This window comes from Gossypium raimondii, chromosome 7 (assembly GCF_025698545.1).
Source record: "Gossypium raimondii isolate GPD5lz chromosome 7, ASM2569854v1, whole genome shotgun sequence".
Classification (NCBI taxonomy): domain Eukaryota; kingdom Viridiplantae; phylum Streptophyta; class Magnoliopsida; order Malvales; family Malvaceae; genus Gossypium; species Gossypium raimondii.
In genome coordinates this window covers 52,243,756-52,260,574 of record NC_068571.1, presented here as the reverse complement: position 1 = coordinate 52,260,574, position 16,819 = coordinate 52,243,756, and the positions used below count along the sequence as shown (strand labels likewise).

General features: G+C 30.5%; 2 protein-coding genes and 1 long non-coding RNA gene across 6 annotated transcripts; 2 read left to right on the top strand and 1 right to left on the bottom strand.

Moving 5' to 3' along the window:
• The first annotated feature begins 487 nt into the window (after window positions 1-487).
• On the top strand, window positions 488-841 carry LOC105793351 (uncharacterized). The gene has a single exon (XM_012622283.2). It carries the CDS (start codon window positions 488-490, stop codon window positions 839-841), a length of 354 nt encoding a protein of 117 aa, XP_012477737.1.
• Window positions 842-2,913: 2,072 nt separating this feature from the next.
• LOC105793413 (casein kinase 1-like protein 1) lies at window positions 2,914-8,451 on the bottom strand. 3 transcript variants are annotated; one of them, XM_012622351.2, is made up of 14 exons: window positions 7,776-8,451; window positions 7,651-7,691; window positions 6,675-6,744; window positions 6,343-6,491; window positions 6,159-6,254; window positions 6,003-6,073; window positions 5,653-5,714; window positions 5,488-5,551; window positions 5,309-5,393; window positions 5,046-5,172; window positions 4,855-4,937; window positions 4,712-4,775; window positions 4,352-4,473; window positions 2,914-3,544 (listed from the first exon to the last, which is right to left on the bottom strand). In XM_012622351.2, the coding sequence occupies exons 1-14, from the start codon at window positions 7,849-7,851 to the stop codon at window positions 3,251-3,253; spliced, it is 1,404 nt and encodes a 467-aa protein (XP_012477805.1). In that variant the 5' UTR covers window positions 7,852-8,451; the 3' UTR covers window positions 2,914-3,250. The 3 variants fall into 3 exon arrangements, with proteins under 3 accessions (XP_012477805.1, XP_012477992.1, XP_012477906.1); XM_012622538.2 differs by having other exon boundaries at window positions 2,914-3,548; window positions 7,776-8,450; XM_012622452.2 differs by having other exon boundaries at window positions 2,914-3,560; window positions 7,776-8,448.
• A 5,229-nt stretch (window positions 8,452-13,680) lies between these two features.
• Window positions 13,681-15,805, top strand: LOC105793913 (uncharacterized). 2 transcript variants are annotated; one of them, XR_001133645.2, is made up of 4 exons: window positions 13,681-13,962; window positions 14,088-14,171; window positions 15,487-15,668; window positions 15,782-15,805. It is a non-coding gene; the product is annotated as an uncharacterized LOC105793913 (long non-coding RNA). The 2 variants fall into 2 exon arrangements; XR_008197665.1 differs by lacking the exon at window positions 15,782-15,805 and having other exon boundaries at window positions 13,689-13,962; window positions 15,487-15,775.
• The last annotated feature ends 1,014 nt before the right edge of the window (window positions 15,806-16,819 follow it).

Below are 16,819 nucleotides of genomic sequence, written 5' to 3'. Positions count from 1 at the left end.
TAATTTGAATGTAAAATAATCAAATTATATTAATTTCTAACGTAATAAAGGGAAAATTTTCATGGTTAGACATATGATTTTGTTTTATTCAGTCACACAGCCAAAAGTACTCAAAAATTTAGTTAATTATTTTCAATCAATAATAAAATTATATTTTAATAGAAATAACGATATAAATTGGGACTTACTAATTATATCATATCAAACTAAAATATATGTATATATTGAAATCTTAAAATTTGACTAAAACATATATATTAAAATCTCAAATTTCGACGTAATAAAGGGACTAAAACTATAATTTAACTTAATTCCCTACACCAGGCTCCAAAACACAAGAATCCACTCATTTTATTAGGCATATCAGCTTACACAGCTCTAGGCAGATAAAGACTAAAAATGAAAAAGAAAAGCTGAATGCTCCCATAGAAAGAACAAAGGTATTCAAATTCCAATTGCCTTCTTCTTCTTCTCTTAGAACCATTCCATGGAAAATATTAGATCCAAATCATGTAGGGAAGGAAAGGCTCAACAAATAGAGAGCAAGAATGGCATCAATGGCATGCAAGATGTAAGGTGTTACAGTGCTTCCAATGGTGGGTCAACGATGAACAATGGACGAACCCAGATCCCGAATAACGTCGATAAGTTCAAGAGAAGCAAATCCAGCAATGGGTCTTGTTCGAAAAGCTGGAATCTCAATGACCCAGAGTTGAGGAGGAAAAAAAGGGTAGCTAGTTATAGGGTTTATAGTGTTGAAGGGAAAGTGATAGGGTCATTGAAGAAGAGTTTTAGATGGCTTAAAGAGAGGTATGTTAGGGTTGTTTATGGATGGTGGTAATATTAATAATAATTTATTAGTAAATTTGGATTTGGTTTTATCTTGTTTTGCTTTTTTTTATGCTTCACTGAAATGAACTCTTTCGTTTTTCTTTTGGGGTTTGTACAATTTGGTTGGTGGATTTAAGTTGAGGAATGTTGATTAATAGAAGAATAGTATTCGAAATTTTGATCCAAACTGACTTTGTTTTGTTAAATTCTGTATAATTGTAAGTTTAATTCATGTTTTTTAATTTTATCATTTTTAATGCGTATTATTTTATCAATTGAATGCCTTTCTTTTTTTCTGAATCATAAAACAATGGTTAAATTATCAAAATAGTTATTTTTGTTTCACGCATGCTATATTTTATTTACTTACGATTGAAATGTTATGTTTTAGTTGTAACATTTTAATCATTGAGCCGTTAATTGTCATTAATAGTTTAACAGTAAGTTGATATGACACATTAAATTATCATTTTAAATAAAAATTTTAGGTTAAATTATATAGTTAGATTCTAAATTTTTTTATTTTGAGTAATTTAATTTTTATGTTTTTAATTTTTTTATTCTCTTCCGCTCCACCTCCAAATTTTTAACATAATTTTTTTATGTTTTTATTTGTTAAAATTAGCCCTATATTTTTATTTTGGTTTTAGGTATTTCCTATGCGTTTCTATTTAATCTTCTTTTTAATTAGTTTTTTTATATATTTTCAGCTTTGGGTAACAATTTTGTATTGATCTAGGATAAAGATTTTCTTTTTTTTTGCTTATTATAGACAAATTGAGATTTATGATATTTTACAGTTATTGCTGAAACTATGCAAATGATCCAAAAATAGATTATTGTAGTGATTTTATAGAATTGCTTGGACTTGATATTTCAATGAAGATTTTCATTAATCTGGTTAACCCTTTTGATCTCCTTAGGGTTAGCTTAGTTTCTAGTTATTGGCATTGGTAGAATCTATCTTGGTGTTCTATTATATATCGAAGAAGAATCGGTATTGGTTGATTCAATATGATCGATTTTATTCATCTTGCAGTGATCGAAAACAGTTTTTGGGTTTACACGGTTAGTATGCAATCAAATATTTTTTACTTTAACAAATAAAGAAGTAAAAAAAAAATTAAATTATTCAAAAATAATAATAATATAGGGACTAGTTTTAACAAATGGAAAACATAGAAAAACTAAATGAAAAATAGAAGAAGAAACAAAAGAGAACGAAAAAAAAGAAAAAAAAAAGAGTTAAAAGAACATAAAAGAAAATTAAATTGTTCAAAACGAAAAAAATATAAGAAGCAATTGTATAATTTAACTTAAAATTTTCGTTTGATATGATGATTGAACTTGCCACATTAGCTTATCGTTACATTGTTAACGGTAATTAACGCTCAGTGACTAAAATGTTACAACACGATACTGTAAGTAGCTAAAACGTAATATTTCAAACATAAGTGACTAAAATACAACTTGAGGCAAACAAAAGTATTTTAATAGTTTAGCCTAAAACAATTTTAAATTGTCACAAATCTACGAATTTTAATTAAAATGGTATCTATTAACTTATTCAAATTTTACTGTTTTCAAGATTCAATTTTACAAATAAATTATCATATATAATGCCTTATCAACTTGTTATTTTCACATATTACTCATTAAAATACAATTAATAAATTAACTACAATCATTTACATCAATACTAAAATTTCAAATTTCAAAAATTATAACGGTTCAAAATAATCCCAATAAAAATACGAACTAAATTTAAAACTACACATAAAAAAACTAATAATTGATTTTAACATTACCATTGCTTAGGTGAAAACTAAAATTTCAAAATTTTAAAAATACAAAAATTAAAATTAACTAATTCAAAAATACAAAAACTAAAACTGATTAGATTAAATTACAAAGACTAAATCCAAAACTTTTGCAAGTAGAATTCAAGCAAATATATATATATATACCATCAATGCATCAAAGAGATGTAGCACAAATAAACAGAAGAAAAGAAAGGTATGAATATAAGTAAATAATTTACAATGCCATATAATTTCACATCTCAAATAAGCAACAACCACATGACCAACAAAACATATATATCTTTAAAAACAGGAAAGCAATACCATTTAATTAAAAACAACAAAAATAAGACATGCCAATGCCATAACACAAACACTGTTAAAAACTTTGACAGCCCAACACCATTCAAATTTTAAGCACTCAAAATGTTTGTTTACTTCACAAAGCTTTCCATCATCCAAGTGGATCACAAATTTTATGCTTTTCAGGTGTGCACTTGCCCACCCCACTAGTCCAAATCAAGGACAGCTCCAAGTTGCAAATTCCTTCGATAACTCGGACCTTCCCCAAATACTCTGTTGGAAAATGTATTAGTACATCAACCATTTTTACGGTTTTACAACAAATTTTGTATATCCAAGCGTTTAATAGTGAATTCTCTCGTCGCTTTCAAATTGCAGGCCCTCGATTCCTTTGAGGGCCGCTTCATAGTTCTTGACATGACTGGTGTTTCTTGCAGACATTGAACGCTTAGGGTCGGCAGAATCAATGGGACTTCTCTGTCGACTTGAATTCTTTTGCAGTGCTCCGGGGCTAGCGTAGGCTGTACGAGAACGTTGTGGGTCAACATCGCTACCAGCAAATGCATCACGACTGCTAGAAACACCAACTTGCCTTGAAGATGATCCACCTGACTGCCCAATAAACTTGGTTGAAGTAAAATCCAAATTAGCTGGCACTTGAAAGATAATAATGAAAATATAAAACAGTAATGAGACTACTTCATAGGAGCAGTTCAAAACAATACCAAATACATGTTGCTAATTGAAGTAAACGGTATCAAAAGCACATATCCAACTTTGGAACGTGCTTCTTGATTTAATGAAAAAAGGTGACATGCTTGCGCCAGAGAAATTATGGAAAATTATTAGCATTTAGGTTAATGTTGGTCTCAACTACTAACACAAATGAAACCTTACAGATATAGATAAAAATACTATGGAGGCTCCTATACCAGGAGTCAAATTGCATTTTGCCCTCTCTACTCGAAAAATGGGTAAATGAATCCTTGTATGTTAGTTCAAAGAGCAAATTGATCTTTTTTGTTAAAACTTCAACCTTTTGTATTGTTAAAAACTAGTATGGCTGACCAAATAACCCGACAGTGATATTGGCATGTCCCGTGTACCTCATGCTGATGTACAGGGACTAGTTTTTAGCAGTAAAAATAGATGAAATTTTTAACAGCAGGGCCGGTTTGCTCTTTGATCTAACGTACAGGGACTAGTTTACTCATTTTTTTAATAGAGGACAAAATGCAATCCGACTCCTAATATAAGGGCCTCCATGGTACTTTTACCACGGATATATCATAAATATAAAAGGGAAGCAAGACGGTAACTGAAATGAAAGATTGACAAAAAAATATTGAACAACTATATATGCATAAGCACACAACCGTATAATGAAAGAATTACAATACTCTTTAAGTACTTACATGATCATTTGCAACTGGACTCTTCTGCTTCGCATAATTTCCAGAGCTCATCAAGGGTCCTGATGCTCTCCGCCGAGAAGAATCCATGGATGACAAACCAGCTGCTCGTGTGTCCTCCATAGCTGCAAGCAAGAGATGTAAATGGTCTAATTCCAAGCATAACATGATCTTTTAGCTTGAAAGAAACAAAACAGCAATTCAAGTTCCTTATCAAAGAGAATTTGAGAACACGGGAAATGGAATAGCATGCCAGGTATGCAAACTATGCATGTATGCGTGTAACACGCGCTTGAGTAACCAAAAACATAGATAGTAAAAACTAAAGCTATTTAAGACAATCATGTGGAGGAGAAAAGTAACCTGTGTGTCTGTCAGCATTCGCAATGGCAGGTGGCAGGGGAGAACTTGTTCCAGCACCGAGGCCCTAACAAAGAAAGCATTACAAAAGATGAATTCCACAGTGATTACCACTAAAAGATGTAAAACACTCTGCAAGCACTCACAAGGGCTCGAGCGGGAGGATTGGTCAACTGTGATTGCTGATACTTCAAAATGGTCCAATCAAAGACATAATCGAACTGGAAGCCTATTTTAGCAAGGAACAAAAACAGTACAGAGAAAATGCTGTGTCAAATTGATCTTCGTATATTAATACAAGTTAACAAAACGGACTGCTAAAAAAGTAAACCCCAACCTTCACGAATAAAGAGGTCACGAAAGATTCTTTTGAGATAAGCATAGTCTGGCTTATCATCAAACCTTAGTGAACGGCAATAATGGAAGTATGAGGCAAACTCTGTAGGATAACCTCGACATAAGGCCTGCAACAATGTCAATCTTCAGTCACAAGTTCACATAAAAATCATAACCTCTAAGGCATAACTCTACCTGTTTTTATTACCTCAAATTCTCTTTATAAAAAACCTATTGCAACTGCGAGATTTAAGAGCTCGTTACCTCAATTGAAGTAGAAACTTTCTTCTCACTAATTTTCTCGTATTTCTGTTTTTTGGTGCCAGCTTTCAGGCCTTGCCAAGGAAGACTGTAAAAAGAATAGGCATTAATATTGAAAATTGCCAAGGAATTGAACGCAAGACAATAAATAAATAAATAGTAGTGTAGATGGCAAGAATCACCTTCCCCTTAGGAAGTACATAAGCACAAATCCAAGAGACTCTAAATCATCCCTACGGCTTTGCTCTAGATGGTATAGAAGGGCCAAGAATCAAAATTAAGAAGACTTCAAGTAAGGTCTATATGTTGAAGAAAGGAGAACAGAAATAAAGATTGATTGTACATACCAATGCCCAAGTGTGTATTCATGCTTGCATATCTTGCAGTTCCAGTCAGGTTCTTATTTTCCCTGAAACAGACATGACCAGGTAAGTATATATATATAAATGGCTAAGAACATCAACAATTATCACAGAATAAATCAGCAAGGGAACACTGAAACATAGACATGCCGGTGTCAATAAGTTCATGTATCATCATTACCGCTGCTACAAGAAACATGCAACGTGTAAAACAAATCATTAGGAGTCATGTGGGTTTTTTTTTCTTTTGGGGAGGCGGGGAGGATGAAACAAATCCAGGCCTTTAAAACCATACGTAAAATACAACAGATTGCATGCAAGCTAAGTTCTTTCACCTGTATGGAATGTGCTGATGGGTTGAACTGTCTCTATATTTCTTAGCTAGACCATAGTCGATGATGTATACCTACGTGAAAGTGAAAAGCAATAACACATTAATTCTCCTGCAACACAGTCTATGCATATTAATATTTTGCACAGAAATCACAAACCTGATTCGCACGCCTTCCCAAGCCCATAAGAAAATTATCTGGCTTAATATCTCGATGTAGGAATGCTTTTGAATGAAAAAATTCAACACGGTTGATCTGGAGAGAATAAATAAAATGGCATGAAGTGACAAGACATTATCGGAAGAGGAACTAAAGTTGCAAATTTATGAGTCTACAGTATCACCATTTGATCTGCAAGCATTAGAACTGACTTCAATGAGAGTTTCCGACTGCAGAAATTAAATAGATCTTCAAGACTAGGTCCAAGCAGATCGATAACCAGGACATTATAGTCTCCTTCAACTCCAAACCATCTCAAATTTGGAATCCCAGCTGCCAAGACAAAAATTGTCATGAGTAGCGCTCATTACCATAGCTTATTGAGAAGAGGAAAATTAACAATTGCAGTCAGAAGAAACATAAGTGAAAAACAAATAAACTTTGAAATTCAGAAACAACCACAATTAGAAACAAACACTTTATGTTTTAGAAAGACAAAGAAAATTCATATCATACTTCCTCCCTGCAGGATCCTGTATAACTTCGATTCGTATAACAACTGAGGATGCTTTGTCTTCACATTTTCCTGATCATTAAAGAAAAGGTCATTAACTCCTCAGGTACCAAAAAGAATTTATTATAGCTAAAACAACCACAACATAGGAGAAACCACTACCAAAACTAAATATAAGCAAGCAATTCTTATACAGAACATCAAAAGTTTAAAGTTTAAGTAATTGGGTCAAACCAATAACTCGAGCAGAAAATTAATATAACCGAAACTGAATGCCTCCTGACAGAAACTTATAAGCATCATTGATTGATAAACATTAAATGAATTCAGACCAAGTGAGCGAAAATAATGAGAATAACATGCATAGAATGATAAATCGGTAATCAACGCTAAAAAGAAAGTCACCCCATTCAACCTTATTTATCTCAGGATATAACCATCCAGAGCATGTTCTTCTTGTCCACTATGATGCAAATATTCACTTATTAACAAATTTGATCCTCTTTCTGATGAGATATGATGATCCCATCATTTTGAACCATAACTAATAATATGCTTTCCATTTTACCCGGAGTTTGTGAAAAACCAGAAGCATAATGTCAAGTTGCTCCAAACATCAGCACAATTTCCATGCTTCCCCTGAACCACCTCAAAGAAATCGGAATAGAATTTCTTCTTCACATGCACCTCGGCTAGAGGCCAACTAACTAATGAATAAAAGATTTCCACAACTCCTTACCTTAACATTATCCTATGGCTCGACTGCATCACTAAGTTCTAAACATTAGTTAACATATGAAATTTAATAGACACAAGCTCAGGTTAAAACCTAAACAGAGCAGCAACGACATCGCTACTTTTTAGAATGTTAAACTTAAAACTTAAAAGCAACAAACTACAGTCACCATACAAGAAAACAACCAAAAAGCAAGAAAATCAACAAAAATTGAAAGTAAATTTTAAACAAAGACTACTCACAAGCTTAATGGCAACCTCTTCGTTGGTCTGAATGTTCGTACCTGAAAAGGGAGATTATAAAAAATAAAAAAAACACCAACTTACACTCAAATAGGCAACGGGAAAAAAAGAAGCATGGGACGAACCCAGATAGATCTCTCCAAAAGAGCCACTGCCGATCTTACGACCAAGTCGAAACTTATTACCAACACAAGGTTCCATCAATCAACTTCAAATAAGTAATTTTAAAAAAAAAAAAGAAATTCACAACCCTAAACTATAATCCGAAACCCTAATTTAAAAAAATCCCCTCACGTTAAAAAAGCGAGGAAATTATACGGCGACACTAAACTTCAAATCAACCGCACCGACAACCCATAAACATCCAGATGATCAATCAAGTAAAAAAAATCTAAAAAAAATAAAATAAAAGAAGGGAGAAAAAAACCTAGAATTCCGTCTTTTACCTTAAACCACAAACAAATACAAAATTAACACGAACACCAAAAAAAAAACCTAGGGTTAGGTTAGGTTAATCTAAATGCGAAGAAGAAAGAAAAGGAGGAAAAGTAGCTACGAAATCATAATTCTATTTTTTTCCTATCACTATCTAAAAAAAACAAATAAATTAGCTTAATTTTCAATCTCTAAAAAAGCAAAAAAAAAATTATTTTCTCACTCAGGTGATTTGATCGTATCGAAGCAAAGAAAAAAAATTAAAAACTTGCTTTAAACGACGGAGATGGAAGTGCTGTTTCTTTCTTTTTTTTTTCCTTAATTGAATGATGTTTGGGTCTCTCTCTTTTTTTCCTTAGCTTTTTCTAAATTCTAATTCTTGTTTTATTTTTTAATATTAATAAAATAAAATTCTTTGGCGAGAAAGAGAGAGGAGAGAGATGGGAATGGGTTAGCCACGCGTTTTTACTACTCGTGTAAAGTATGCGAAGGTTCCTCTAAGGAAAAAGGTTTATTTTTTCCCGAGTCCCTATATCTTTCGGATCATTGAAATTTAGTCTTTCTAGTTTTAATTTCAAATTTTAGCCTTGTTTGCTTTAAAATTTATAATCATTATTAAAGGAACTTTCATTAAATTTTAATATTCGAAGGGCTTGAATTTAAATTAAAAGTTGTATTCATTAGAAGTGTGTTTAAACACCATAGAGTAAATTAAAAAGAAATTATTAGACTAATAATTACACTTTGTAATTATAAAAAAGTAATTCCTTAGATATGTTTAGCTGATAATAATTATGTTAATTTTTTTAGTGCAAACCATAATTACACCACTATATAACCAGAAAAATATTAATTATCATAAAAATATCAATAATGTTTGAAAACAAAGTTCTCTAAACAAGTAATAAAACCTGTATGGAAATATTTTGTAAGTCAAGTATATGGAAATATAATTATATTTTAAAATAAAATATATTTTCTAAATTTAAAATATTCTATTATATAAAATTAATTTCATTTACTTAAACCATGTATGAGTGTATATAGAAAGTAATGATGGTAATTGAATTTAAATTTGGTTAATTATAATTATCCGTATAATTATCCTAATTCTCAATGTTTTCATAAAATTGGGGAATGTAATTTGAGTGTTTAAATTAGACTCAAATTAATGAGACCTATTAATTACAATGGTTATCTAAACATTCCTCCATGTATAATTATAAGTAATTGCACCCAAATCATTAGTTTTCAAATGTAGCATAAATTTAAATTAGATATCCTGATGACTAAATTGTTAAAATTAAAAGTAAATGGATTAAATTTGTAAAGTTCAAAGAATACAAGGGCTGAGGCAAAATTACCCTAAAAGTAAAGTATTTTTGGCGCCAGTCTCAAGTGGGCCCCGCCTCACGTGCTTGTTATCCGACTGTGATTTTATTATAATCTATTGTCACGTGATCTTGCTGCCTTTAGGAGTTTCTTTTTAGTGAAAAAATGGTGGAACTATGATAGCAAGTTAGCCTTTGTTAACTTAATTATATTAAAATTTAATCATTCATTTTTGTTTTTTAAATATTCAACTCCACTAGAATTTATATAAAATAATTCAATGATTTTATTCATAGTTAATAAATTTAAATTTCTACATGTTTATTTTATAGAAAGTTGAAACACTCATAGGGCTGATTTGGATGAGCAGTGCATTTACTTGAGTTTAGTGTAAAAACAGTGGTAGCAGTGAAATTAGATATTGTAGCAATACTATAGCATGAAATAAAAAGTAAGCTAAACGCATAGCACTCACTACCCATCCAAACCCACCCTTAGTTAGTGCTCTTCATACATATTTATTTATAGAAAAAAATATCTTGAAAAAATCAAGTGACAAATCTAGAATTTTATCTTTAGAGTCGAAATTAAATTATAAAATTTTAGAGGGATTAAAGTATAATTTTATTTTTGTATATACTTGTTATTTTATAATTTTAAAAGGATTGAAGTAAAAGATTTCATCTTTAGGAGCTAAAATGTATTTTAACCATTAAATTAACTTATAATTTTAAAAAATGCAAGGGACTAAAATAACAACTTGTCATTTTGAGGGTGCTAGACCTCTATCTACCCTCTTGGCGTCGTCCCTGCGAGGTTATAAGATCAACAAATTAATCACTAGGTAATTGACACACTAACATGACCAAACGATCAACTCATAAATAATCTTCAAGTAATTCCTCGAAGGATTAATAAATCAATAATAAATATTCAAGCTTTTCTCTTGCCACTCCCGATTTTACTATTTTGTAATTTATCTTACTTACCATGATTACATCATTTATTGATCGAAGTATCAAAGAATATTCCAAAACACAAGTTCACACACAATTATCATACTTCCAGTCGACCTCAATCAACTTATTTAGAAGTTAATCACTTCAATCAATACTAAATTAAAAAAAATTATTAAAATTATATATTTTTTAAAAACAATAATTAAGTTATAGATAAATTAATTAAGTGTTTATAAATAATTTTTTAGGTTGGGGTTGAATTTTAGACATATAATTTTTAGTTGTTTTGTTTCAATTTTACTACTTCCCTAATTTATCTTGCTTACTATGATTACACCATGTGATGACTTGGGTATTAAAGAACATTCGTAAACACAAGCTCCTATGCATCTAGCTTACCCTTGTCTTGCAAGAACTCATACTACTCGTCTAAATGGTACAGTTAATACTTCAATTTAATTATTTTAAATCTATTAAAAAGTATTCACTTTTAAGTACCTTAAAAAAATAACAATTCAATCTGAACTATTTTAATGTAAAATGTTTAGCTTTAGCCCTCAAACTTTTTAATCTCATATCAATCCAATACAAAATTTACGGTTTCATCCTATTTTTAACTCTAGAGTTAACTTCAAGCGTGATTTATTGTAAAAAGGTATCAACAACTTATTTTAATATATGTTATATATTAAGCTCTTAACTAAGTTAATAACTTAATATCACGAGTCAATCGAACACAAATTTAGTTGAGAATTTACTAAAATAACATTACTTTATAAAGTAAATTATGTTGTTTTAAAATGCTTTTGACTTTTATATATTTTATATAAAAATTTTAAAATATATATACACATAATGGATCTGAACTTAAGACAAGATGCTTTAAACATTTATACTTTACTATTTCAACTAAAATCTTATTTGTTGTTTATATAAATTTTATCACCCACATCGTAAATGTGTCATAATTTATACTATTATTTGAACTCTTAACTAAGTTAGTGTCACGAGTTAATCGACACCAACTCGCTTAAAAGATTATGAAAATGTCTTTTGTAATTAAAACATGAAAAATAAACAACATGAGAACAAAGGCCATCAAAGCAATGTAGGAACATTTATGCAGGTTTGAACTTTGGATATAAATTGTTGGGAGAAATACTCACAAATCTTAATTATAGACGGTAAATACATATATGAAAAATAAAAAAAATCTAAAAATATTTTGAAGTTTATTGTTTTGCAAATGAGTTGTTATTTAAGTAATAATATAATGAAATACTCATCGAAAAGTGTTACAAAGATTGAATCTAGAGAACTGAATGTATCGTTTAGGAAATAAGAATTGCAACTATAAAAGGAAAATATTAATGATTTATCAATCTAAAATACCAACAAATTTGTGGGCTAATTATTGATGCAAACGATAACTGAATGCATAAAGAATGAATAAATGAATTAAATTTAAACTATCAACTAAGAACTTAATATTGATGCAAAGTAATCAAATTGTGACTAATGAGATGATTGGTACGCTAATAGGGCTATAAGAACAAAGGTTCATGCACCCCTTATACTCTAGTACTCTATTGATACACGTCCAGTATAACTATCACTTCTAACCCTCAACTCTCATACCCTTAGCTAGCGCACGTTTTGTTTATCACTATCAATGCTCGGTGTGTTAATAGGATAATTCTAATAAGGATTAACTCTTGTTACTTAGGATCATCTCTCCTACACAATGTAAGTAGCTTCAATTTACGAACACTTTGCATGTATTTTTAACTAAATCAATCAAACTCATTTGCATGATTCATTATACCATTAACCACCTAGAGATTTAACTATCTATGGGACAAGAACAATTGTTTTGAATTGAAATATAAAGAAGGTCTTACAAAGTATCTAAAAGGAAAATACAAAATACTGCAAATAAAAATGAAAGTGGCTAAAATAAGCTAAAAACAACAACAAAGTAAAACTCTATCCTAAAATTCTCTATCAGCCTCGTCTCCTCTCAATAGCTAAATAATACAATTTTATACAAAGTGTCTGGATGAGATTTTATGGATATTTTATATTTTAATTTTTATGTGTTTAAATATTTTTAAATTTTATAGTTTTTAATAAATATTCTAAAATGAATATTGTTTCTTTTTTTTTATATTTTATATAGATTCAATGTCAAGATTGATGATTAAATTTATTATTATACCAATTAAAAAGTGGCATATTATCATTCCGTTAGTCACTTAACGGTTGGGTGACAAAAAAAAATCTCGAAAGCGTTGATAACCAAATTATAACTTTTTTAGTTAAATGACCAAAATGAAAACTTATACATAGTTGGATGACTACTAGTATAGTTTACCCTAATAAAAATATTTAAAGCAACAAAATTCAGAAAAAAAAAGAGTCAACTACAATAGTTTGGTATGAAATTAATTGCACCATATCTCCCCCAAGCTACGACTCTCGTTCTAAATTGGTTCTAAAACTCCAAAAGATCCTAATTGTATATCCAAACTATTAATGTTATATCAATTAGATTATTTTATTATTAAAATTGTTATTTTAACCATTAAATGACATACTAAATATTATGTAGCATAATTTAAAACTAATATTTCAAAGAAAAGTATAGAGTTGCCACATAACATTAAGAAAGTAAAACAAAGAAAATAAAAGATGGTCAACAATAAATTTTTGTAAAAGCTTTAAAAGCCTCAAAACCAATATTTTTAAAACATCCATTTTCTTTAAAATTTTCATCCTAAATTATGTCACAAATATCTGATGTTTTATTTAATAGATAAATTGATGATTTTGGTAATAGAATGACTTACTTGGTATAACATTGATAGAATGATGATGTAATTAAAATGTTTTGAACTCTAAGGACCAATTTAAAACGAGGATCATAGTTTATGGATATCTAGTGCAATTAAATCTTTAATATGAGACAATAAAATATTTTTTACAGAGTCATAAAACTTTGTTGGGATAATATAATTTTTTGTTCCTGAATTTGGTATCTAGGTCCAATTTAGTACCTGAATGTGACATGACCTCAAGGTGCTACATGCATTTATTTCATTGAAAATAATTTTCAGAAAATGATTTCTAAAAAATGGATTGATTTTTTTGGAAAAACTTACACCATGTTTGGTTGGGTGTAATGGATTAGCCATTACACCCCTATTCTGTGGGCCCACTTAATCCCTTGTTTGGTTCAATGTATTGCCCTAATACGGGCCTATTACATTAGGGAGGTATTTCTTATTTTCTCTGCTTCAACGCTGATTTCTAATAGCTTCCAAAAGTAAGGATTAGCTAATCAGAGTCTGTTTTACCCTCCCCAGCCGTCTTCTCATTTCTTTCTCATTTCTCATTTCTTTCTCACGTCTGAAACATCTTCTTCTTTTTTTCATTTTTCTTTCCATTTCCTTCCAACCTTCTCCCTCCTTTTCATGCTTCTATCCTGACCAACCCTTTAACAAACCCTAACAACCCTCAACAAGGCCTTCAATTACGAATCGTATGAGGTAACAGAGTAACAGAGAGTAGCAGCAATGGTTCCCAAGTACGCTTCTCCCTTCTTCTATTCCTTTGATTTCAATTAAATTTCTTTATATATACCATGAATTTAATGATCTGTTCTTGAAATATTGTTTCTTTATTTTTGTTTTTTGTTTTCTTCAAATGCAGTGAGTAGGGAAGTCTCTTGAAATTGTCTGCCAATTATCTCCAAATGCAGTGACTTCAAATGCAGTGAATCCCAATTCAATCAAGGTAAACATTGTCTGCCCTAACATTCTTTCAACATGTTTTCCTTTTATGTTTTTTATGACGAAAGATTCAACATTTGTAGAAATTGAATCTCTTCTCCCTAACCTTGTCTGCCCTAACCTTCGAATCTGTATTTGCTGATATGAGGTTTAATATTTGTATTTGTAAATCTCTTCTCCCTTCTAATTACATTTTCTTATGAAAAAAACCACCTTTAAAAAGGAGTAGAATAAAGGGATAAAAGAAGAGAGAACATCCTCTGACTAAATGCTGGGCAACGAGTGCGGTAGAGGTCTACACAGTTCCACCTAAAATGGGAGTGGTTTATTAAGAGCTAATGCTATGCTATATTTCAATCTATGCGCTTACACAACACACATGCATACATACAGCTGCTGTATTGTATTCAAATGAAAAACTAGACTACTTGGATCATCAATTTATATAATGAATGCCTCAACTTGTATGTATTTAGCAAAGAAAGATGAGAACCAGGAACTGAGGGTATCCCTTTATAAATTCGTCAAATTACATCCACCTTGGGGGAATTTATCAATTATTTTCTGCAAGTCCAAGGATAATCCAAAAATATGCTAATGCCAATCTGTAGGTTTCAAATTGATGATATGAGGTTTAATATTTGTATTTGTAAATCTCTTCTCCCTTCTAATTACATTTTCTTATGAAAAAAAACCACCTTGATGCCCATTCGTTGATGTTACTTAAAAAAAAGAGTTGTTGCAGGGGAGACCAAAGTCCATTTTCTTATTACATTTGTACATATGCTAATGCTCATTTTCTACATCCTTGTCTCGTTGAAGCAGTCCCCTAATACTGGGGTTTGATTGAAAATTAGCATATGTGGAAATCAAGTATCAAGTATCAAGTTTCGAATTTCAAGTCGAATTTAAACTCAAACTTATCAACATTGGAGCTTGGCTCAACTCAATTACACCCCTAATTTCTACTGCAGTAGTTAGTCGACTATAGATATGATATTTTAATCTAAATTATCTTTTTTATATTAGTCCACAAGCAAGTCCTGTCCCTCTCTTGAGCATTGTTTCTTGAATTTATCATTCATTTTGAATTTCCTATATAAATATCCACTACAAGGTAACTTTTAGAATGCCATATTTGTCTACCTCTTGTACTCTCTTGCACTTGAGTGTGGTTAGATACATATATACCCTAAACCCAATTAAACTAGCTTTCCTTTATAAGCTAATTTTTTATGAAATGATCTTTTTCAAAGTTCAACTTCGTTGAGCAAGCTAAGATGGCAAATAATTGGATTTATCCAACCTTTTTGATGCAGGTGAATGTAGGAGAATGTCATTACCAGCAATGTTAGTAGGGGAAACAGTGGGTGAAATGCTTCAAGCAAATCAATTTGCAAGACAGATCCTAGCTGTTGTTGATAACAAAACCAAGAATACTTCTGCGGATCCTAAAACTCCATTGACTGAACACAGGAAGCAAAGATGTCAATTTTTAAAGGTAATTGCATGAACCAATTGAGTTAAAACTCAAATTTTTCCGTTGTTTTTTTTCTGGTGTTGCCATGATATGTTCCCTGTTCTGCTAAAATATACTGTTCCTGGTGCTTCTAGTCTCTGATGGAAAAGGATGATTCAAATGCGGGCAGAATGCGGTGGTGGAGAGGAAAACCATATTAGTCCCGAAAAGTGAGACCATAGTTCATGCAATTGTTAGGAATGTTAAAACATTTGACTACCAATTAAGCAATGGTGATATGAAGCCAATAAAAAAAGGTTTGAATGGTTTGAAAACAACTCGGAAGCAGCGATCCAAAGGAAGCAAGTGAAAACGAGACTGTAGAGACTTGAGAGACAAAAGTGTTTGTATATGAGGTAAAATTGGATTAGATGGAGTGTGTTATATATATGTATATGGGACTGAGTGAATTTTGATAGGTATTAGCACTCGGATCTCTAAAAGCCAGCATGGTTAGTGTAACATCATCACCCAGTTTTATAGGGACAAGATTTTGGATATTATCTCAAACGTTTTAAGGCCTATTAACATATGGCATAAATTTTAAGCACAATCCCTATATTATTGTATAACCATAGATACAACCTCAATCTTTACCATTTTGGTTAATTTAGTCTGTAACATTTCGTTTTTATTTCTTCTTCAATTCTATTTAGATTCTACCAGAAAGCAATTTCACATTTTTTCTTTTTTTAATATTACTAGGTTAATATTTTACTATACCTCTGTAGAACACTTGTCAATCTTTTGACTCTATTTGTGGAGTCTAAAAGTGTATCATTTAATTGTTTAAAGCACCATTTTCCAAATCTAATAAAATTCATCAAATTTATTTATTATATTTTCTTCATAATAAAATTGAAGAAAAAAATGTGAGATTCCTCCTCAGAATTGAAGAGAAAAAGGACGAAAATTAAACCTATAATTTGCCCCAGATGAAACAAAGAGTTTGACGAATTCGTGGTGAAATCAGGTTTAGTAAGAGGGAATGGTTTAAATGCCAAAAAAATTGATTATATTTAATAATAATTATGTTATATTATATTTTATACTATTATATATTATAATTTTAGTAAATTCATATAAGAATATTTAATATTAAGAATTTTATTAAATCATATATTTTAATTAAA